At 40.7% G+C, this 24,986-nt stretch overlaps 1 protein-coding gene across 3 annotated transcripts in view; it reads left to right on the top strand.

Moving 5' to 3' along the window:
- The first annotated feature begins 10,541 nt into the window (after positions 1-10,541).
- Positions 10,542-24,986, top strand: part of NOSTRIN (nitric oxide synthase trafficking) — a 57,326-nt gene continuing 42,881 nt past the window's right edge. For 2 of the 3 annotated variants that reach the window (XM_069471720.1, XM_069471711.1), the window contains exons 1-2: positions 10,542-10,626; positions 20,162-20,247. In XM_069471720.1, the coding sequence (XP_069327821.1) occupies positions 10,600-10,626; positions 20,162-20,247 (113 nt within the window). In that variant the 5' untranslated portion in view covers positions 10,542-10,599. The remainder of the gene's footprint in view (positions 10,627-20,161; positions 20,248-24,986) is intronic. The other variant, XM_069471728.1, reaches the window with a different exon arrangement.

Here is a 24,986-nt window from a genome sequence, read left to right as displayed (position 1 = left end):
TTAGCAGTATTGGATTGAAATCGTAGGCATCCATGTATAGTTTTTGTTTGTTTTTTTAAAAACAATACAGTTTGTTTTTAATTTAAAATTGTTGATTTCATTAAAACTTGTTAAAACAATATTTTAATATGTATTATTAATTAGTATTATCTTTTTTTAATTTCAAAATATTATGGAGGTATAAATGTTTTTGTTACCTGGATACCTTTTATAATACTTAAATCACAGCTTTTAGTGTGACCATCACCCAAATAGTGTTCATTGCATCCGACAGGTAGGTTTTTACCCCTCCCCGATTCTTGATTTCCAATGACATTTACATCTCTTTGTGCCCGAGTGTACCCAGTGATTAGCTCCCAATTATTAGAGAGTACATGCGGTGTTTGCTTTTCCATTCCTGAGATACTGAGATACTTCACTTAGGATAATGGTCTCCAATTCCATCCAAGTTGCTGCAAAAGACATTATTTCATTCCTTTTTATGGCTGACTAGTATTCCATGGTGTGTGTAGAATACTACACACACACCACATTCTCTTAACCCACTCATGAATTGATGGGTACCATGTATAGTTTAATAGCTAGCTAGCTAGATATCAGAGTGAGCATAATGTAAGTATATATCTGCATGTATATGTGAGCATATATAAAATGATATAAATGTGTGTGACTGTGTGTGTGTGTGTGTGTGTGTGTATAAATTCCCTAACTCTGTCCACTTTAGGGCCTAGAATCAATGACTCCTCAATAGCTCCTCCTCAGAACACCTAGTGCCCAGGTCTTTGTTTCTAAGTCCATGCTAAACCCATTCTCCACTAAAAGAAACCAGGGCTCTCTAGGAACCTGGATTTAGAAGTAGCTGAATCCAGAGCTGGGATAGGGAAAGCAAAGGCTGGGTGTGGAACATCTTGTTGGGCCAGAAACGCTCAAAGAATAATCAGGAAAGGGCCAGGAGTGGTGGCTCACACCTGTAATCCTAGCACTCTCGGAGGCTGAGGTAGGAGCATCACTGGAGGTCAGAGGTTCAAGACCAGCCTCAGTAAGATCAAGACCCTATCTCTACTAAAAAAAAAAAATAAAAAATAAAAAAATAGAAAGAAATTAGCAGGGCAACTGAAAGTAGTAAAAATTAGCCAGCCGTAGTGGCGCATGCCTGTAGTCCCAGCTACTCGGGAGGCTGAGACAGGAGGATCCCTTGAGCCCAGGAGTTTAAGGTTGCTGTGAGCTAGGCTGACGCCACAGCACTCTAGCCTGGGCAACAGAGTGAGACTCTGTCTCAAAAATAACAATAATAATAATGGGGAAAGGTTAGGAGAATACTACTAACTTGAAGGGGCTTTTGCTGGCCAAATCTAGGATTTTTGGTGAATCACAATTAATAATAACAAATTATAATGCATTGAATAAAATAGGAAACTATGAGTTCATGTGGTATAAATCAATAAATAACAAACTGAAAGTTTGATGAGGAGCAAAGTGTTTGCCTAGTTTCAAAGTACGTGACCACAAAATATTTATCAACTGTAAAACTTACAGCAGTAACTTTACAGTGAAGAAGCCTGGCAGACACCGTTGTAATCAAGTAGTGGCCACCAGGAATGGGGCAAATGAAATCATGAATCGTTTGAATGGATGCAGTAAGAACACAGCATCACTTCTGTGATAGTCCTGCCAAAGATATGTAGCCTGAATAAACCCAAACTGAGAGACATTATCTAAAATAATTAACTGGTAATCTTCAAATCTGTCAATGGCGGGAAAGATGAGGGAAGACTGAAGACTGTTCCGGAATAAAGGAGACTAGAGAGACAGGACAACTGAGCACAGGGCATGACACTGAACTGATCCTGTTGCCACAGAGAACTTACGTAGGACAATTGGTGGAACTAAGGGTTAGATAGTAGTGATTAATCAAATTTAATTTCCTGCCTTTGATGGTTGTATTGTGGTTTTGTTGGAGAACATCCTTGTTTGTAGGAAATGCACACTAAAATATTAAAGAGTGATCAGGCATAAAGTTGGCAACATATTCAGGAAAAAAATAAGTCTTTGTAACTTTTGAGATTATTTTTTTAATCACTGTTATTGTCAAAACCCTATTAATGGCCCAAGTGAAATTCTCAGATATTTAGATGCAATGGTGTCTGTTGTTTAAAATGAAAATGCCATCTTTGAATTCCAAGGGCAACAGTGATAAAAAAAAAAAAGGCCTCAGCCTATCAAAGGAAAATTTAATGAAAGAATAAAATACATTAATTAAAACTTCTGGAGAGTTCTAAATTGTTTGGTGAGTAGCATAGTCATGAGTTTTTGCAAGTAATACATAATCATCTTATTAACATCTTATTTTATTCTGCAAAAAATAAATTAAAGTGATAATGATAACTAGTAACAGCAGCCAGTGTTTATTGAACACATATTATGTATACTCTGCTAAAAGATATATGGTATTATTACTTCCATTTTGCATATCAGGAAACTGCAACTTAAAGGAGTTAAGAAATTTCTCCCCAGATTAGCATACTAATGTGTAGTGCAGCCAACGTTTGAATCCTCCACACTATAAGGCTTATACTATTAATTCCTGCCCTGTGGAGGCCACAGAGAGGGGAATTTTAAGGAGGATACCAGAAGCCTGTGCTCCATTCCAGATTCTAGATTCCTCCCAGTCCGGTATTACTTATCCCAATCCAACCCATCACTAAGTCTTGCTAGTTCCACTTGAAAACTCTATCCCCTCCTCTTCAGGTTAGTTAAGACCTTGCCATTTTCCTCCTGGTTCCTAGCAACAGGCTCCCACTCTTCCCGACCCGTGTCTCAATCCTCTTTAGCATCTCTGTGCTGCTGTCAGAGCAAACAGTATAAAATTCAACTCCAAATATCACAAATGTGCTTAAAATCCTACATGGAGAGAAGACTCCCATGTGGCTCCAACCACCTTTGGCTTAAAGTTAAAACACGGGACAGGATCGTCCCATAATCTGGCCCCTGTGCATCTTTCCAGCCTCATCAGCTATAAAATCCCACACAAACTGTGTGCTCAAGGCCTTTTTGAGAGATTTGTAATTTTTTGAATACATCAACATTCACTCTGATATGCAAACATATTTAACACATGCATTTCAAGCATCTGCAATTGTGACCATTGCTTATTAGCATTTTCCAACTTTTTCCTCTTCCCCAGCTAGGTTGAGCTGGGTACCTCTTTGGAATTCTCATTGCATTTCTGTAAAGACCTCTTTGATATAATCTATCATAATGTAATGTAACCTTCCTTCATCAAACTGGGCTTCTTGAAAGAAGGGATTGAATGAATGAATGAACAAATATACATCAGTGCAATATCAATTGTGTGAAATGCTGCAGAGAGGCAAAATGAAAGAACTAGTGGTTTGCAGTAGAACCATTTCAGAAGAGTTGTGGAAGGAGCTAAGGAGTCAAATAGTTTGGGTAAGAAAACAACAGGGGAAGATTTTTGACAAGTACACAGAGGGCTTTTTGACTAAACCTAAGTTCTGAGTGAACAGGCTTTACACACTGTGTGCCCTCAGTCTCAGGGGTGTGCAATGGCTTAAAAAAATTAGTATATACTCTTTTTTTTTTTTGAGATGGGGTCTTGCTATGTTGCCCAGGCTGGAGTGCAATGGCTCTTTACAAGTGTGATCATGGTGCACTGCAGCCTCAAACTCCTGGACTCAAGGGATCCTCTCACTTCAGCCTCCAAGTAGCTGGAGCTACAGGCATGTGCCACCATGCCCAGCTAATTTTTAAGTTATATATATTTTAGAGCTAATTCTAAATATACATATATTAGAGATGGGTCTCACTATGTTGCCCAAGCTGGTCTTGAACTCCTGGCCTCAAGTGATCCTCTCACTTTCGCCTCCCAAAGTGCTGGGATTACAAATATGAGCCACTGTGCCCAGCCAGTAAATAATTTTGAATAGATAATGCAAGAATGTCATATAAAATTCCAAATGTGTAAAAGGAAATAAAAAGTAAAGCTCTCTGGCCTCCCATGCCCATCCCTCAGCCCCTCAGTTGCTGCTGCAGAAGGAGACACAATAAATAGAGTGGTTGGAGTGTTTTGTTTTCTTTCTAAGATTCTATCACCATAACCTGGAAGTGATTTATAGGAAATAACTGCAAATCAATGTCTTAAAAAGTACAGAGGGCACCGAGGTGGAAAAGACAAATTCTGCTGGTGACACTGTATTTACATACGCAAAAATACCAAACTCATAATTTTCCCTGGAGATAAAAACAACCCTATACTAGACATTCCAGTGTACATTTTAATCAAGATTTATAAGACTGATCATAGATGAGCTTGGAAAATGTAAGTAATGGCACATGAATATTAACATAGGTAACTAAATGAAGAGAAGATATAATGTAATTTGAACAAATCGGCATTGGTAAAATGTCCTTGTTCTTCTGCTTTTCCTTTGGACATTAAAGCCATAGATCATGGCCAGATGATGACTTGACTGTTAATTAGCTGTCCATTAGTCTACATTCCCTCGGGCTTATTGAGGAAAAGTAAATTTATACTAATTTCTTTTATGTAATTAATCATTTCATTTCATCTTTTTTCTCCATTAACACCTGGAATTTTTAAATTAATATATATATGAAATTTGGGCATGCATAATGAAAATTAAACCCTAGCACACTGAATACAAGACCTATTTGTATTATGTATATAAAATAAGTTAATTATAACCATTTGGGGTCAAATTTGAAAATTAGTTAATTTTTATGAAGTGGTAAGAGGTAAAAAGCTTATTTTGTGCAATTTAAGAAATCACAGTATAATTAGTTCAAACTGAGCACAAAAGTTACCTTAGATGGGACAAATTATGCTAGCTATTAACAGTAACATTATAAGTGTGTGCCCCCACTGCTTCTGCTACAGTTTAAAATACTCATTAGTGCTTCAAAATTGGATAGTTTTAGGGTTCCCTCCCCCATCCTAAGTCTTTGGGCAAAGGTACTTTTTTTCTTTTTTAATATATGAATTCAGACAAGGTTTCAAAAATGTATCTTCCAGCTTTGGAGAAGTATGGAAATTAAACAAAGTAATCACCACAGCAACCAGAGACTAAAAATAAAGAGTAATTTAATCAGAATGAGATTGCTTCTACACTTCCCTCTGAGGGTGATTGCTGGAAGTGATGTCATGTCTTGTGAACTCTGCCTGTGGCTCTCACGTGCCTGCAGTGGCAGCAGAGCAAGACATGTCACCCGTGTCGCAGCTCGTCCTAGGGGGACAGTGCTTTTTAAGATGTGACCTGCTGCAGACCAGCCGCTCGGCCCACGCCCCAGCCCCTGGGCCCCAACAGCCTGGTTGAGTGCTCCTGCTCGCTCGGCCTTCGGTACCAGCAGGCCAGCTGCCCTAAGCCCAGGTGCTGGCCCTTTACCTTCATCTTGCTGTGAACATAGCAAAAAATTCTCTTAGATGTTCTTGGCAAACTTTCCAGAACTCAGCTTATTTTAGACTCCAGCTTTCCCAAACTTATTCTTAACATTAGAGCACACTTTGATTCTTGGCCCCAAGACTCTCCTTACCTCATCTGTTTATATCTTTTTAACCAACAAATCTCCAAGAAAGTTCTCTAAGTGGCCCCGTGGGATTCTTGCTGAGTCCTTCTCAGTTTCCTGCCTGTCAAGGCTGTTTTTAATCAATGTCAGAGCCTCCCAAGTGCATTTGAGCCATTTCCCATTTTAGAGTTCCTGCCCAGAAGGTCGCACTTATCTTCCCTGTCAGTGTTTTGAACTCTACTTCCTGAAAGCTGAGGATATAGGCCTACCGACAAGCAATACTCCTGCCTGGTCAGTGAAGAGGAACTTGCTAATAGGGTCACATTCTCAGTATTTAATTCGATCAAATGAAAGCAATTCTTTATTGAACATTTACTTTGCTCCAGGTACTTGGCTATAAGGAGCCCATTGAGCAGTGTGGGAGGCAGATCATTAAACTAATAAATTCAACACAATATAAATGAATCAAAAGAGGTATGTGCGATGGATAGCAGTAATACAAAAGCAAGGGTGTACTCTGGGAAAAATGACACAAGCTGACTTTGGAGACAAATAAAAGCCAGCCAGGCCAAGATAAAGATAGAAGGACTTCCAGGCAGAAGGAATAGCATGTGCAAAATCCTGGAGGTATAAAATAATAAGGAATGCTGTTGCCATTTCAATCGTCAGTTCTTCCTTTTTAAAAATTAAAGTCAGCATAATTGAAATCCTTGTAAAGATTTTTACTTGTCTTTTTCGGTTTCTAAAACAATATATGTTTGTTTCAGATATTAAAATCATACAGAAATGTATGACCTAGAAAGTAAGAGTCCTCCATAATCCCAAAGTTCAGAGATACACTGTTGTCTGTCTGGTATTAATGAGTATGTGCCTGGATCTTTTTTTCTTATATAGGTACCAAACTAGAATCATAGTTATTGTTTTGCAACCTGTTTCTAAGTCAATACATATAATTAAATATCTATACTATATCCTCAACTTTTGGGTGTTTAGTATCCCATTATCTGAATTGACTGGCAGGATAGCGTAGTCATTGAACATGGGAGCACTGGAGTCAGATGAGTCCCAGCTATACCAGCTACTAACTGTGTGACCCTGGGTAAGTCACTTAACTGCCCTGTGCCTCAGTTTCTCTATGTGTATTATAAGGATCAAAATAATATGTCTACCTCAAGTGATTGCTGTGACAATGAAATAAGTTAATAAGTCATCCCTCAGTATCTATGGAGGATTGGTTCCAGGACTCCTCGCCAACACCAAAATCCCCAGATCCTCAAGTTCTTGATATAAAGTGATGTAGTATTTGCATATAGCCTATGCACATCTTCCCGTATACTTTAAATTATCTCTAAATTACTCATAATACCTAATGCAATGTAAATGCTAGGTATATAGTTATTATACTTCTATGTTTTCATTTGTATTATTTTTTATTGTATTATTTTGTTTTTTTATTATTTTCATTCTGTGGTTGGTTAAACCCACAGATGAGGAGCCCATGGATATGAAGGACCAACTGTATTTGTAAAACACTTAGAATAGTGCCTGACACATCATAAGTCCTCTAAATGTGAGCTCATATTACCGTACGGTATTCAGCCAGGTCTCTATTAATGATGTTTATGCTGTTTCCGATTCTTCACATGCTTTGGCTACTAAAGAAACTTCCAAGGCAAGTTTTGAATTGTTCTTAGGCTCTATTGCATTTGGGCTCCTGTTCTTACTGACTTGCCAACACCCAGCACTTGTTCATGAGTACTTAATAAATATGTGCTGATGTCGCCTCCCATTAGAGGCAGCAGCACAAGATGTGTTAGGCGGAGTCCAGCAGACGGGCTTCCAGGCCAGACGCAAAGGGAATCCGCTGCCGGTTTTCCTCCCACAGAGGAGCCGTGCCAGGAAGGGGAATGCTGAGCACTGACTGGGAGAGGAAGCGGGAAGATTAGGATGTGAGAGGTCACACGGCAAGTCAGACTGGGGGCCTGGCTGCGAAGAAGCTAGAGAATGAGCGTGGGTCAGAACCAGATGACCAGAGACACATCTGAAGACAGAGAACTCAAAAGGATGCTTTGGGCACTAAATTTTTCAGAAAATGAGTATGATATACCTTCTTTGAGGAGATGCTTCACTACATACGTCATCATCCCATAGGTACAAATGAGGTCATGTTAATATTAATTCCAAAACTATAAGCCTCTTTGCCCCTCTTACACGGGGACTCAGCTTCCTCCTCCCAAAGCCTCCCTGGGCCATTTTGGGAAGTCAAGGAGCTGGGGAGAAAGCTCACATGCATGAGGTCAGATGTCCTGACTTTGGCCTGCTCTGGTGGCCTTGTCAATGGCCCACCCCCTCTGCCTCAGTGCTGGCGATGCCTTAGAGAACGCTGCTGCCTGCTCCCAACCCCAGGAGAGTGTCCTCTGCTAGGTCCCTTGGCAGAATATGTGTAGGGTAGGATGTGGGGTCGGAGAGGAGACAGTCCTTTAATCAAATAACTGTCTTGAGTCTTTCGTGATTTAGCTCCTCCTCTTTCTCTTCCTTATCCCAATCTCTGCTGAAATCCAAAACCTGTCACCACAGGCTGAAGACATATACCAGCCACACCCTCCTGTGTCCTTTCTGCTTTATCTCTCTGGTCACTCAAGAGCAAATATTGACCAACCATTGTAGTAGAGTGAATGTAAACTAATCCCAGTTCTCTGCCCCTCTCTGTATCTATGCCCTTTTGCAATGGGACAGTCAGCTCTTCCCATTAAGGAAAGGAATGTCCTCCTATCCCCTTGAATCTGGGCTGGCCTATGACTGGCTGTGGTCAGCTGGATGTGGCTGAAGTTATGATGTGTCGGTCCCAAGCTGCACCGCAAGGGACCCTGTAATCTTCCACTCACTCTCCTGGCTCCTCAGAGGACATACCTTGAGAACAACCTGGTTAGACTACTGGCTGGTGAAATATTATTGCCTCAGCCAGCAGCTAGCCCACAGCCAGCCCCCTGCCCAGCAAAGCCCAGCAGAGCTGCTCTGCCAAGCCCAGCCGAGGTCAGCAGAGCTGGGTCGATGACTCACTTTTGCATGACTGAGCCCAGGGAAGACCAGGAGAGCCACCGGTTAAAACATAGATTCATGAACTAGGTAAAATCTGTATCATCTGAAAGCCACTGGGTTTTCTGTTTGTTACACAACATTATTGTGAAAAAGGATAAATGATACAAACCTCTTTCTGACCTCCCAAATCAAGATGTTTTACGGATTCGAACACCCCCTCCGAGATACTCAACAAATAGCTGAACTCTAATTCTCACTCTGGATTTAGCCAGGACCACTGCTGCCCTTACCACGGTCTGTGAGAGGGATACTGTAGCAAGATGCAGGTATTTTAATTCAGCAGAGGCCTAGGGGAAGCCAGTCAGCCTGCTGGGACAAGCGCACGCGAGGAGTGTGGACATAAGCATGTCCTACCAACCTGTAACCGGTCTGCAAGACCACAGGAAGCTTGGTGTGACAGCATTTCTTAGGGAAACAGCAAAAGAGGATAATCAGTCCATTTTGGACTGAGTGGAGACTGGATTGAGACAAAGAAAGAGCAGCAGAAAAAAATGGGGCAGGAATCACAGAGAAGACACTGAGCTGCCCCAGGTCCTGGGACTGAGGCTACAGCCTTTTCTCTAAACTATCTGCAGGCAAAGAAGCCCTACGCTGCGAATCTGAGTTACATATTAGTAGCCTTAGTTTCCACCCTGCCTCTAAACTCCTTTCATTGTGCTGAGCTGCCTTGTCTGATTCCAGCCACATGACAGCTGCTCAATGCCGTAACCTCCAGTGCTAACCGTATTTTGGATAAGCCAAGGGGCAGGATGTCGTTAAGTGTGTGGATGGTGGTCCCTGCCCAAGACCCTCCTCGCCGCTCTGGTTGCATGGCAAGCTCTTGTCCTTCCTTGTCCCTCCTTCTCCCACGTTATTTCTAGGGACTTTGAGTGGAGCCTGCACACCAGGGGCAGAGGATGCACGGTGGGCCAGCTGAGCAGGTGAAAACTGGATGCTTTTAAGCTCTGCAGTGTTTTACTGGACTGTGTCAGTGGGCTCCTTTCAGCTGGAACCTGCCCTTGCCCTGCCAGCAAGGAAGAAGCTGTCCACAGCCTGCCAAAGGGCCGTTGCAAGTCAACAGACCATTAGTTGAGAATCCAAGGATTGACAACTGGGACCACAGGTGCAGAGAAAGCAATAAAAAATAAAATAAAATAAAATAAGTTGTGATGGTTGAGTTCTGTCTATCTTTTTGAGTGATGAAAAATGAGACTGAACATAAGGCAAATTCTTCTTAATTTGGTGATTTTGCTTCTTGGTTCCGTTGGGTCTGGAGTGAGGGTTGGTTGGAGTTAGGCTTAGAGAGGTGGTTAATGCACGCCCTGCTTCCTAGTAGCAATTTCTGGACATTTTGTAGCTATAGTTCTGTAAGTTTAGGAGCCTCGTTGTTTGGTACCTGGTTCTGGGGTGATATAATATTGGCTTGGTATGTGAGCGTTAGATAAAGGAGGTGGTTGGGGGTTTGGGCTCTGGACTGATTGGTTTTCTTATCAAAGGCATGAGAGCAAGTTGTTTGCTATCTCTAGGAATTTGCTAACCCTGAGAGAGTCAGTCTCTTCTCAGATCCACAAGGTCCCCAATACAAAAAATAAAAAATATGACTAATACAGCTAGCTAAAGAATATGAGTCTCCCCACCATCATACTGAGCGCCAGCATTATTGGGGCCATTTTGCAGCTTCTGGACCTTCTCTCAAGGCTACGCTGTTCAGGACTCAGGATCCTGCCCCGGGAGTATTTACAGAAGTCATTCTCCCCATTCCACACTGGCTGTCTTGATCCAGAGCAGTTCTTTGCTTTTTCAGGAAACAAACGGGATGAAAGTCCAGGGCTGGAACTTCCTCCTTGGTGTGTTTGACAAGGACTGACGTACTCTAGGCCCTTTGAATCCCGGAAGTCCAGGACACACCCGACCTCGAATGCAACGTCCAGAATGCTGGAACGGGGGTGAAAGGACAAAATCAAGAAACATTTCAACATGAGGGACCCACTGACAGATTGTTCGGTGAGTAGCTCAGTGTGGTTTGTGTGCCTGCATGTGAGAGCGAGGATGGAGAGTAGATTCATATGGTAATGGATTTTTACTAAAGAAATCTGAGACACCCAGAAGCCAAACAGGTTTAGATATTGGCTGTGGTACAAAAGTTTCCGGTTTTTCTTTGGTTTAATTTAAAGCAGAGCCTTTTCTAGGAAGTGACAGGAGAGGTAATTGTCTTTCATTCTCATATTCTTGGAAAAAGTTTGAGTGAGTATAGCATCATATTTGGATCAGATAGCGGCTGTTTGGAAAATATTCTTAAGACACATACTAATGGTGCCAACGTCATGTGTGGAGTGGATACAAAAACACACAGAATGTCTGCAGCCAATTTTTGGCTCTAAGAATAAAGTCAGGGAGGAAGGTTTTTGCATTTTTTCCCCACATCATTTAGAGTCAAAGATTGCAAGTCCTGCGGGAAGAAGGACAGACTCCCCGGTCTGTCTGGACTGTGGTGCTTCTCAAACTGGTTTACCAGCGTGTTTGCTCCAGGACTGGGAGCATGCCCAAAAATAGAAGATTGGTCAAAATTCCAAAGACACTGTAAGGTCATTAGCAGCAATAGCAGAGAAATCATTTAGGAAATAAGAAGCAACTAAAATAAAGGAAGGATCTATTTATTCTGGAAATAAAGTAATCAAGGATTATGGGTGTCTTATCCCAATAAATGATGCTGAAAAGCTAAAATTGGTGACATCATAAGCAAAGGGTTGCAGTTACCCTTCATGCATTTTATTTAAAAAACTATCTGCGGAGAGGCAGATAAATGGGGACAGTAATAAAGCCATAATGAGAAAGATCAGCAGAGGAGTCCTGATTTCCTTTTTGTTTATTCAATGAATGGGGAGAGCACATGATTTGAAGAGATGGAACTATAGCTGTTATTCCACAAAATGAGTTCAAGAATCAAATGAGCTAAATGAGATGAACTCATAAATGACTAGTAATATTAATAACGACAATAAAGTAGATAGCTCTGCCTAGTTTTACTTTTTGAAGTGCAAAAAATATGTGCTTAATGTAAAAACATTCCAACAGTATAGTCGTATACAGATTTTAAGAGTGAAAATTTCTCCCCTTAATTACTTCGATCTTAATCTTCTCTCCATTGGTCATCATGTTTAATTTCTTACAAAAGTCTTTTACCATTTATTTATTTGTTGGTTTATTTTTCTCTCCCTGACTTTGCTTCCTTACTGAACTATTAAATCTTCTCCTGTCTCAACACTGATACCTTGATGATGTTTTTGTGCAGGGGTGACAGGGGAGGACAGGGGACAGGACAAGTGGAGGCAAAAACTTGCCACTAATAGTCACCAAAAAAGAAAGTCAACACCAGGGGGAGAGTGCAAGAGACAGAAGAGAGGGAAAATGAGGCCAGGTTGAATTAAGTTAAAAAAAGAAAAAGAAAGAAAAAAAGGAGCTGAAGGCCTAACATCCTTTTAGTAGGCATCAAAGTCAGTCTTCAGATCAGGAGAAACACTTTCCCGCAGCTGGCCCCAAGTCAATCCATCACGACACCTCTGAGTCCCTTTAGAGCTCCACTCCCTGCCAGGCTGAATAGTTCTTTGCCCGATGCTGGGCCATTGCCCAAGGACTCCTGTCCTTGTCCACAACTCTGAAGGTCATCGCCACGGGCTCATTGCCACCAGAGGTATCCAGGAGTCATGGGGAGGCGGATATCCCTTCAGCCTGGGTTTCTGAACCCCCTAAAGTCACAGAACATTTATTTATTTTCAATTGTTTCATCTTAATCAAGTGTTCAAGTTGATTTCCTGGTACAGCCTTAGCTTGTGCTTGGGGAACAATGGTTTATGAAGACGAGTCTGTAGCTTGGGAACATAATAAAACAAGGGAATGGACTGCAAATGAATCCTTCACGAAGCACTTAAGTCGTTTTATAAAAGAATCCAGAGCTTTAGCCACTTGCAAAATGTCCCATTCCATGAGTCCCTAGAGTTGCACGGAACACAATTCATAAAGTCTTAGCTACAGTTCTTGACCTGGCCCACACCAACGCATATGCGTGTGGAACTCAGTGCGTCACATAAACTTCAATGGAAAAAGCATCTCTATTTGTACCAATTCTAAGTGAAATTTAGAATTTCCTTCCATTCTGAATATATGCAACAAACCTAATACTATTAGTAGTGTCTGTAACTTTGTAACCAGTAAAAATCAGGTATTTCTATGTAACATCATAATTGTTGCAGATGTCTAGAAATATTGTTCACACTCAGCCTGACTTAGAAATGTTGGTAATTCTTAAGACATGTTGTTTATTACATTAATAAAAAGCATGCATGATATCACAATTTTAAAAATATGTTTTTATTAATATAAATGTATGTCAATGTAGTTTCCTTACAATTCTGTTATTTTATTTTATGTATTAAAAATATTCTTCGGAATAAAAGAGATTTCATGAGACTACTAAAGGGGCCCATGGTACAAAAAAAAATTTTAAATCTCTTTTAGATCATGCTCTGATGGGCAAAATAGACTGATAGCTGGGCCCTTCCACCTCAAAGAGCCGGGTTAGTGTCTATTTTCAAATTATTATCACCAGGGTGGTACAAAGTTTGCCTAAATTCTGTATAACTAATCTTGGGAGTGTCAGAACTTCTTTGAAGAAGATTTTTTTAAAGTTCCGTTTTCGGAAAGGAAAAGAATTGGCTGTGGGCGTTGACGCCTTGCCTGTGTGAGCTTAGCTTCTAAACCTAAAAAATATGCCAAGGGAAATCGTCTTCAAATCCGTGTGCAAGGAAATAGGATTAAATGATCCCCAAAGGAAATAATCCAGTCATAAAAAACATAGCGCCTTCCAATGAAATAATGCCATAGAAATAAAGGGCAAGTAACAAGCTGTAACCAAACTTTTGCTTTTCACGCGCTCCTACAGGATCCAGGGAGGGACTCCATATGGTCAGCCCCTCCCCTCCTGTCATCAGCTGCTGAAACAGCAGCTGGCTGCTCCTAGGTTGGTGAGCTGCTTCAGACGCCAACCTGAGCTGCCCATCTTGGTGGCCGAGCCTGGGCCACCAGATGGTGACAGGAACTAATTCACACGATGCCACTGCAATGGCCCATAGCTTCCGAGGGATCCTGACTCACTACAGAGATGGAGGGGCACGCTGAGTCTGGCACGGGTGTCGAGTGGCCCGCAGTGTCCCCAACATGCATTAATGAGATGTGTCACATGGCATTCCACGTTTCTTGGGCCTCCGTTTCCTCACCTGCAAAGGAAGACGACAAGATGGAGTAGTCTGTGTTCTTTAATGTTCTATGTGTCATAATCTATGACAGCCAGCCATGAAGATTCCAAATAACTACACAGATGGCCGACAAATACATGTAATCCCTTAATTAGAGGGGCAGTGCTTTGAAATATTTCCCCCAGTGAATCAATTCACATGAAATCGGTAGCACAGTGCCTGGCGTAGGAAAGGCATCCAGCAAAGCTCATTTTATTCAATTTAAGTGGAATATCATGGTTTATTTAACACTATTAGAATCAGCATTTTCCAAAAAAAAAAATCTTTCCACACTAGCATCCATCAAAAATAATTTTTCTAGAATAACTGAATTTAATAACTTAATCATGCAAACTGTAGAAATTCAGAAAGAGCTGCCAGGCCAAGCTTGATATAGGCACTTTACATTGTCTACAAGTCATCTGTCTAATCATTTCATGTGCCAATTGCCTAGATTACTAAATTTTTTTGTAATGTCAATATTTATACAACAGAATTTGCTTACAACTGCTGGTAGAAACAGTTTCCTAGTAGCTGAATGGGAAATGCCTATGTAGACCAGTTGCCTATGTGAAAGGATTATTATTATTATTATTATTTATTTTTTTTTTAGGGGATCAAGAAGCTCCCAAATATTCTACCACCAGTCTTCCCTTTGTCAGGGGGGAAAAAACCATGACATTTTTTCCTAGTAATTAACGATCCCAGGGAGATGCATCATGTAATACAAATTCATATGGAGATATGAAATCAATAGTAGAGTCTTCCCTGGAAAGAACATTTGGTGGTGGCAGGGGTGGGGAGGTGGGATATTCCAAAGCTCAATGGGTAGGAAAAGAACACCAAAAATTCACCTTCTATATGTCGGTGACCAGAGAAAATCCTTCTTCTTCTGCTGGTTGATGACATTAAGAAGCCATCTGTACTGCTCATAATTTTTAAAAGTTACTATCACTCTGAATAAACTTAGTGTAATTATACTGATTAGCTATTTATAAATATATTTGTTTCTGACGGATCCTCTAATTGATTTGCATACCTAACATTTCTAATTACAGTTCTGTCCTTCACTAATGTGATTATCTTCAGTTCTTTGGGCCCTAGTTGTAAACAAGGGGATTGGAGTTTGGTGGTTTCCAAACTGTGCTCCATAGAACCCCTTCTGAGTTCTCACTGGTGGCTGGGAGTCAGGAGGGACAGGAATAGCCAAAGCCAAGGTCAAGAGATTTCAGCCCCTCAAAGCAGATATATTCTAAGACTTTTTGATTACACACACACACACACACACACACACACACACACAGACACACACACAGAGGACTAGATGGTCTCTGAGGGGTCTGCTTTGGCATTTGTACAGGTCTGATTTTCGTGGTTTTTGTCTTCAAGTCTGAGTGGATGGTACACAATGAAAAGTACAGAATCATTCATTCTAAATAAGGAGTTATGCTGGGATAATGAAAATAATCTTAGCAACTCTTGCATTTACTGATGTCACCTTTATCTCAATTTGAATCAGGGTTTATTGAGGAGTTTCCAGCACATTGTACATAGGGTCAAAGATAAAGATTCTCTCCATTGCTGTTAGAAGCACAACATTCCTCTCTTATCTTATTGCCAAGTTAACAACAACGCTATGTATCAAAGAGCTTCCCAGCTTGTGTGTGGCTGGCATTCTGGAGTTTGAGGAGTGGCTTAAGGTGTGCCTAAGATATGAATCCCTTCAATCCTTGAATTCTTGTTTTGTTTTTTCTTTTGAGACAGAGTCTCACTCTGTTGCCTGGGCTAGAGTGCCATGGCATCAGCCTAGCTCATAGCAACCTCAAATCCTGGGCTCAAGCAATCCTTCTGCCTCAGCCTCCCAAGTAGCTGGGACTACAGGCATGCGCGGCTAATTTTTTCTATATATTTTAAGTTGTCCAGCTAATTTCTTTCTATTTTTTTAGTAGAGATGGGGTCTCACTTGCTCAGGCTGGTCTCAAACTCCTGAGCTCAAACAATCTGTCCGCCTCAGCCTCCCAGAATGCTAGGATTACAGGCATGAGCCACCGCACCCGGCCACTCCTTGAATTGTTGAATTGGCAGAATGTGGCTGGGGGGTGGGCAGAGTCATGGGCCAGTTGCCTCTGCCTGGAACAACTTTTTCCATGTACTACACTGTTCGAATTCAAATATTTTCTATGTGCACCATGATGTAAAAAACATTAGGAAGTACTAGTCTATGAAATGAAGAACAATCATCTTCCAAAACCTAGCACTGGCAACCTAAGGGACAATGGAAGCTGTAGACTGTGGCTTGTTTGAGCAGCCCCTTGCTTTGGGAAGTTGGATGTGAACGCCTTTGGGGAGACAGACACTCTCCACTTTGCCACAGGCTCCACCACTGCCACTGATGGCAATTGAGTTTTCAATCACTAGTTTAGAAATGTTCAAGATTATTTGGCCCCCTAAAACTAGTCCCCTGGAGACAGTATTTTTAAAAATGTATCTAAGGGAGTTTTGATGTACTAATAAATTTGGGAACTACAAACACAGCCTCAACACATAGAAAAATTCTCAACTGGTTCTACTCATTTCCACTTTGGTTACTGGCAGAGTTTTCTCTACATGCCCCCATCCTCTCAGTTGGTGTCCAAGGTCCCTTATTCTCTGCTACAGGGGACTGTTGTATAATGTGCACACTGTCCTCAGGTGATGGTGAGCTGGTGGGCCGCTACCCGTAAGACATTTCATCTCAGAGTCCCTTCCTTCCAGTCCTGGTTCTCCTGATGGGAAGTTCTTTTCCTCCCCCCACTCTGAAGGCTCCAAGTCCCTCCCATCCATCTCTCTGCTCTGTCTTCTCTCATCCCCAGCCCCAGCCTTATGTAGTGTTTAAGAGCAGAAAAACTTACTCTGTAAGCATGCATCCAAATATTTCTCTCCTGCACTCGGCCCTGTGGTTTCTTTGTGGTCTTCGTTTCTGCTTTGCCGAGGGCTAGAGAGAAAAGCAGATAGGATAATACATAAAGACACACAGCTTAATACTGTGAGATATTTCTAAATAAATCAAATAAGAAAGCTGCAGGACCTATAAAGAAAAGCATAAAATTTTATTGAACATAAAATAAAATTTGAACAAATGAAAAGACTTACTATGTCCGTGGATGGGAAGTCTAAATACCATTAAAAAGTCAATTTCCCCAAATTTATATATATATGTAATGCAATTCCAATTAAGATCCCAACAGGGATTTTAAAAAAATTTAATTAGATAAATGTTCATATGGAACGATAAATACCCCAGAATAGCCAAAGAAATTATGAAAAGGAAAAAATAGTTGTTTAAAAAGAGAGCAGAAGCAAAGTGTTAATATCTCTATAACTTAGGTAGTGGATACATAATGTGTATCTTTATTATGTTCTATATCATTATTATTTTATGAAACATAAAAATGTTTCATAATTTAAAGTAAAAAGTTAAAAAGACTGTGTATGAATTAGAACTAAGGTAAAATGCATATTAGAAAAATCCCAAAGAAGAATGTCTTAAAACACATCATTGTATTCCTCTCACATGCAAGAGAAGTCCAACAGTAGAGAGTCGAGGGCTCATGTAATGGCCTCCACAGACATCAGGCTTTTTCTGCTCTATCATCTTAACGCGTCATGTCCAATCTCAATACCACCTATGGCATCGACCATTATTTCCAAGTCCGAAGGCAGAAAAGAGGAAGAAGAAGCCTTCACTGGAACTCAGTTCAAAACTTTCGCCCATATCTCTTCGGACAACATTTAGTCACATTGTTAATAATATATACCTAAGGATGAGGGAGGCAGAGAAATGACTCTATTCTAGGAGCATGTACCCTGCTTAACATGTATGTATTTTCTTCTCATGACACCTGTGTGTGTTTTGTGGGATGCTATGAGGAGGTGTTATAGGAAGAAAATAAATGCACTAGGGAGGAATTTAGTGACACTGTTTAGGTAACACAGGAGTAAACAAAGATGTAAACAGGTTTCTTTACTGCAGGACTTCGCACAATTTCAAAATGCTCACCAAAACTTTCCCAGTATACCTGTAAGGGGAGGAAGGAGGCCTTAATAGTATCATATCATTCATAGATGACAGATTAGGTTTTACTGGAAATAAAAATCAGAAATCCTGGTTGCTAAATAGTGATTTTACTTTCATGGCTCTCAAAGGAGAATTATTTCTTCTTCAAGACACAGGCTACAAAGCAGAATCCCACTACAAATGTGTTTTGCTTGTGCTGCAGAGAGTTTTTAAATTTGGGAATTGTTTGCCACAACATTTGAAAAACCATATTTCAGATGCAAATCCTGATTCCAGCTTTTTTGGACAAACTGGGAGGTCTGCCTGCCCTGGGCCACCTTCCCATGAGGCAGTGACAGCCAGAAAGGTTCTGGCAGCTGCTTCGCCAGCTCACCGTCCCCCCCAGCTCATCACACATTCTGGTGCCCGACTGGGGCCGCAGGCACACGACTGTGCAAACCCTGCTTCGGAAATGAATGCTTTCCTTGTACAAAGCTTTGCACCCTCACCACTGTCCTTGAGTCTTAGGCAGTTTCTGTGAAGCCGTTTGCTACTACAGTGTTTCTACCAATTCCTATCATAACTTTCTGTGTTAAATTCAGAGGAATTTAACACTGCATAAAGAGAAAAGGACTCAATGTCCACAAGACTGTTCCTACAGCCTGGATTAGGTCATTTCTTTAGGTCCTTCCTCCTCTGCAGCCCTGTGTCCTCGGTTTGATGCTCTGCTAGCGCCATACACTAAGTGCTTTGTTAACTGAAAGGCTTCCTGGGTCCTGAGGGTGTCTGTGTTCATGAATGAGCTTGCTGCTTGGAAGGTACTGGGTAAAAGTGAGTTTCTTCCCTTTTTTCTTCTCAGTATGGTGGCCAGCTGAATGCTGGAGACATCCGAACACTGGAAAAGGCTGTTTGCTCATTGTACGAGCAAACAGCCACAGTACGGCACTCAAACCACACAGAATTTGGGTCCTCTTAGGTAAAATCTCATTTTTTTGAAGAGACAGGGTCTGGCTCTGTTGCCCAGGCTGGAATGTAGCGGCACGATCATAGCTCACTGCTGCCTTGAGCTCCTGGAGTCAAGTGATCCTCATGCCTCAGTTTCCCGAGTAGCTGAGACTACAGGCACATGCTACCACCCTGGCTAATTTTTTTTTCATTTAGTTTTATTATTTATTTATTTATTTATTTATTTATTTTAGATATGAGGGTCTGGCTATGTTGTCCACGCTGTCTCAAACTCCTGCCCTCAAGCAATCCTCCTGCCTTCTTGGCTTCCCCAAACGCTGGGATTACAAGTGTGAGCCAGTGCACCAGGCCTAAAGTCTCATTTTATAAAATGCAATCTGCTGTTGCACCTACCAGATGGAAACTCTGAGAGACTGTTTGGAACGTTTCATTGTCAAATTCACCTGCTCTGTGTCAGAAAAGGCTGCAGAATAAACTACCATTTACCTTCTTTGTTTGGGCACTTAAAAATCTATTGTCATCAATGTCTATATTTACAAATATAATTTTGAAAATGACATTATGGAGTTCTAAATCAAATGACAAAATTTTTTTACTTGAATTTCTTGCAACTGTAGGCTAAATTCATACATAAATGAATTTATAAAGGTTTACTTATATATTTATAAAGGTTTGGTTTAATCAAAATGTTCAACTTAGTATTATGACATTCTTGTTATTACAGTTAAATGAGACATAGAGGGGACTAGGACAAGCTTTTTTTAAGTTATTCACTTATGTTTTGATATCTCAGCCAAGAAATGCTCACTTTAATGGTTCTTGGTTTTTCATGAGCCCCAGGAATATTATTTTGGAGTTTGTGTGTGTGAGAGGGGATACAAAATGGTTATGTGGTATCCTTCAGAATGTACTTTTTTCTTTCCTGGGAACAATAGGGGTGACAGGAAACCAGACTCCAAATGCACCCCACTGCTTAATTGTTTGCATCCAGACTAGGGTAGAAACAGATAGATCAGCTTTATTTTTGAAGAGTTCTCCAGAATCTTTCATATCTAGGCAAAAGAAACTCATTCTTTATTTTAAGAATTCATCCAAAAAGTGTACATCCCTATAGCTGCATGATCATTTACAATGACAGTCATTAGAGCAGCAGGTGAATTTATAGGTGCTATATTTTTGGGAGTGCACATCACCTTTCTGTTCATTGTTTTTTTGTATTGTTGTTTTTTTTTTTTTTTTTTTGCAGGAAAATAAAGTATACAAGAACCTAAAGGAGTTTTCTCAAAATGGAGAGAATTTCTGCAAGCAGATCACATCCGTTCTTCAGCAAAGGTACAAAATGCACGTTTGCAATAAACAGTACTTCCTGTTCAGTTGCAGCGAGCGATATTACAAGCTGTCCTACTTTCCAGAACATGGTGTTATATTTTGCTACTCAAGAGATTGGTTTGAAAAATGATTCTCCTCTATTGCACATTTATCAATTGAGTACCATAAAAATCAAGGAACAACAGGAAGTGTTCTGGTCTGGAAGGCTCAGTCAAGTCTCTCTGGATTCCTCAGACTGAGTTTATCACCCCTTCCTGGGATCCACTGTTGTATCTGATATATACACTGTTGAACTTCCCACACCGATGGCAAGCATTAGTTTACATTTTTGTTTCCCCTCCAAGAGCAGAGGCTATATCTTACTCATTATTATACACTGAGCTCTTAGAGCCTGACCTTTTGATTTCTTAAGTAAATGTCTGAAGAATGAATGGATGGATGAATGAAAAGTCACTATTTTCAGTATCATCTTCTCTTAATATTAATACTAAATGTGATCGTGTGTAAAGCTGCTCACTGTGCTGAAATGAGCACATTTAACTCAGTCAAGAAATTTACAAAAATTCCTGCTTAAAATTAGAGAACCCCAGGACTGAATTGGGTCAAAAGAGATCTTTGGGGCCTTTTTCCTACCTCCAGACAGCTCTATAATAAGCAACTCTAAAGAGACCTTCAGAAGAGATTGTTTATTCTTTTAAGGTTAACCATGTCATATTAAAAATACTATATGAGGGCCGCAAGAACAAAGACACCATGGATTAATTGCATCTTGTGTTCGTAGGTTGGAGGAGAGAAAATAATTTCTTTTCTTTCACTTTTTAGGTTCTTAGTTGAGACAGTTTTCTGAAAACAAAAGTCAGATTAACAAAAGAAAAACTGGGCAGAAGTTTATTAACACATATGTGCTTGTACCCATCACGAGGGAGAGGCCTCAGCTCAAAAGTATTTCTCTCTCAACGCAGTGGCTTAGGGGCCTTGCTTAAATAGTATTTAAAAAAAAAAAAGAGCCAGAAACCCTGTATAGTGACAAGACAAAGAAGAGAGTATCTTCAGGCTTCTAAAATGTGGGGAGGTAAATTTATGGGGAGATAAAGTGTGCTCCTAGATGCTGCTATCTCTGAGCTTTGTTTCTGAGCTGATAAGCAAGTGCTGTGAATGGGCCTATCTCTGGGTGGGAAAGGCAGAGAGGAGGGGCAGAGTGTGCCCCTGCATTTTTAACCTTTTTTTGCTCGACAATTACCAGTGTTTTTGAGAGGAATATTTTGGTTTCCTTCAAAATCAAGACTAAAGGGGAATATTGGCTTTATCAGGATCAATGGATGAGGCCAAAGAGAGATACAAGAGCTCAGACTGGCTGTTAAAAAACAAACAAACAAACAAACATTTATCAAATGGAGTCAAAGATAAAAAATTTTAAACTATGAAGTTACTTCTATCCTAGCAGCAAAACTGCTTCGATTCCATGAAAGAGAAAGAGGGAGGACCCATCTGGGAGGGAATTTCTTCTGTAATAAAATATTTTTATCAGTTTCAAAGGAAATTATTTAAAATAAGACCAGCTAGGCTGGATACGGTGGCTCACACCTGTAATCCTAGCACTCTGTGAGGCTGAGGCGGGAAAATCACTTGAGCTCAGGAGTTCGAGACCAGCCTGAACAAGAGTGAGACCTTGTCTCTGCAAAAAATAGAAAAATTAGCCAGGCGCAGTGGTACACACCTGTAGTCCAGCTACTTGGAAGACTTAGTCAGGAGGATGGCTTGAGCCCAGGAGTTTGAGGTTGCTGTGAGCTCTGATGACACCACTGCACTCTAGCCTGGGGGACAGAGTGAGACTCTGTCTCAAACAAAACCCAGTTAACTGTTCTACAAATGCAACTCATTACCTAGATTAGAAAGCATCTTCCTTTTGCAGATCAGCGCGGCATAGGACCTGGGTTGCAGTCATCTGGGCCTTGATTATTTGTTGTCTGGGGCTTCAAAATTAGTGCCTGGTAGACAGCTGTGAAGAAGGAAGGCAGGGGATAGATAACGTCCGCTGGTGAGCAGACTCAACAGTGAACTGAAAAAATTGGGGGAAGCCACTGCTTGAAACCTGATGTATTATTTCACCCTTGTCCAGATCACTCCGTATCCCCACCCTGCCACAGACATATCTACTCTCTTTATCCAGCTAGAGCCTTCATTTTTTTACCTGCGTCTCTCTTGAAGTTCCTTCCTAGGCCTACCATCTGTCCTGGACCTATGAATGTGTGACACCCTCCGCCCGCACGTTCTAGAGTGGCGAACATGCTTAGTGAGGAAGAAACACTTGGGTAGCTAAAGATATCTCCCTCCATGGCTTCACTTCCTTGTGGAGAAGAATTTAGAATTTGAGACTCTAAAGAGTGCTAATGGTTAGCAAAATTACCAAGCACAGTCCCGAATAAGAACTGCATGGCATAAACACAAAGAACAGATCTAGTGTTTTACTTAGACCAGAAAAATTATGTTAGAGATTAGATCATTTATGCAATAGATGCTTTTCCCAACATTTTGTAGAGCGAAGTTTGTACAATTAAATTATTTCCCCTTGAGCAAGATGCCATTTTTCCGGGTTGCTTTATATCGATTCCTGATAAACGCGCGTTTGCAACGTCTCCTCATCTTGAGCTTTCAAGTTTCTTCCCCTTGCTCAGCTTTTTGATCATGTAGTTAAGCTGCAGGATGTTTGTCCAGACTACAGGAGATGGCATTTGGGAAGAACTATTTTCTAATGGACACAAACGCTCTATTAAATCTATGGCTATGTGGCACACTACGTACTTTTAGACTATATTAGTATTCCGGTATGTGTAAAAGGAGGCTGCTTCACTTCCCAGGGTTGGGTCACTTCTCTCCCACAGGAGGGATGTGATTCTGAAGTCACTGCTTCTTCCTGTGTGTTTGAACTGAATTGGCATAATGACTGTGTGAACAAGGATGAATGGTCACGGTGTAACTGGTATTACATTCACCTTTGCTCTCCCCGTTCTGTGAATTTAGAAGTTACTTCCCTAGACATGCAGTATTATATAAAAGGCTGATTCGTACCAGCTATCCAGAAATGAACCCAGGGCTTATTTTCCTCTTAAATGAATGAGCTTGTTATACATGAATCAATGATACCTTTCCTTTGTATTAGAAAAATACCCGGAAAGCCAGGGAAGGGCGGTGGGGAGGGGGAGATAAATTGGGGACGGTTGATGGCTGCAAAAATATAGTTAAATATAATAGTCAGATAGAATGAACAATATTTGATAACACAACAAAGTGACTGTAATCAGCAACAAGTTAGGGTATACTTTAAAATAACTAAAAGAGTGGAATTGGAATGTTCCTAACACAAAGAAATGACAAATGCCTGAGGTGATGGAGACCCTAATTACCCAGATCTGATCAATTCACCTTGTGTGCCTGTATCAAACATCACATGTACCCTATAAAGATATACAACTATTATGTACCCATAATAATTAAAAATAAAAAAGGAAAAGAAAAAGATCAGGACACTCTAGGAGCTGGAGGAGCCCATGACAGAGTGAGCAACGTGTTCTCCCTGTCACTGGATTGATGCCAGCGGAAAACAAGGACTGTCATGTTGAGATTCTGGTGAGAAGGTGTTGGAAGCTGACGCTATCAAGCTTGCTCTTGCTTATTTTAAACCATAATATTCCATTGTCTTCAAATAGCACAGCTTTCCTCCTCCTGGCAGGAAAAAAGAAAGAAAGAAAAAGAAACAAACAAACAAACCTGGAAAGCCAGTAGTCTTTCTAAAAGAAACTATCCTGTTACTTAAGATTATAAACAAGTAATGGGAAACCCCGTAAGTCAAGCAAAACAGTAGTGTCGGAATCCACAGTGCGGGCGTTTCCAATGAGCGTTGTGACAGAAAATCATGAAGGCAAATCCAGTGGCAGCAGAATGAAAGATAGTGAAGGAGGACGTGGGGCTTTGAATTAGAGGTGCCAGCCACAGAAAATGCATTCAGTACATACTTGTAGATTGAATGAATAAATAGATGAAAGACAGGTAAAGGGTTATTATTATTATACCTACATTATTAGGACAAGGTCTTTACTGTCCTTTGAGGTTTGTATTTGCAGACCCCTTGCTTGAGAGACACCAGAATGTGGTTCTGCTCCAGAGTTCTGCACCAGCACATGGATACAAGAGACAATGGAGCTTCCGGTCCAGAGAATTTTTCCTTTCCGAGCTCGCTGCCTTCTTGCATTTATTCTAATTGGTGGTGATAGAAAAGTGCAGTTGTTATTGAAACACCATTTTGCCTGGATATCCTGCAATTCATGGTCACGCTTAGCTTCTTTTATCCAATTAGTTACTTCAGTTTCTTTTTTTGCAGTAGCAAACTCCGATTTAGCCAGAGAAACACAGAAGTGCCTACAATGCCCCATGCCAAAATGATCAGGTTCGCTTTAATACAATTGCGGATCAGATTTAAAGCGACAAAGGCACATCCTCAGAAACTATGTGGGAGTGTTTGGTTCCCTGCACCCTCACAGCGAAGGTCTAAACAGGCTTTGATGGGAAAAATCAATGGTTCCTCTGTAAGGAAGATTAAGGTCAGGTTTTCAAACAGCAAGAACTGCTGCTCTGGCCATTTAAAAAAAAAGAAAAAGAAAAAAGGTGTAGTTGGCCATTTGTTCAATTCATGATTCACTGCAGATAATGTTAACAAAGGAATAAAAAATTGAAATGAAATATTT

The sequence above is a fragment of the Eulemur rufifrons genome, chromosome 1 (genome assembly GCF_041146395.1).
Source record: "Eulemur rufifrons isolate Redbay chromosome 1, OSU_ERuf_1, whole genome shotgun sequence".
Taxonomy (NCBI): Eukaryota; Metazoa; Chordata; class Mammalia; order Primates; family Lemuridae; genus Eulemur; species Eulemur rufifrons.
Note: the sequence above shows the minus strand (reverse complement) of the source record. Positions and strands in the feature narration are given on the sequence as shown.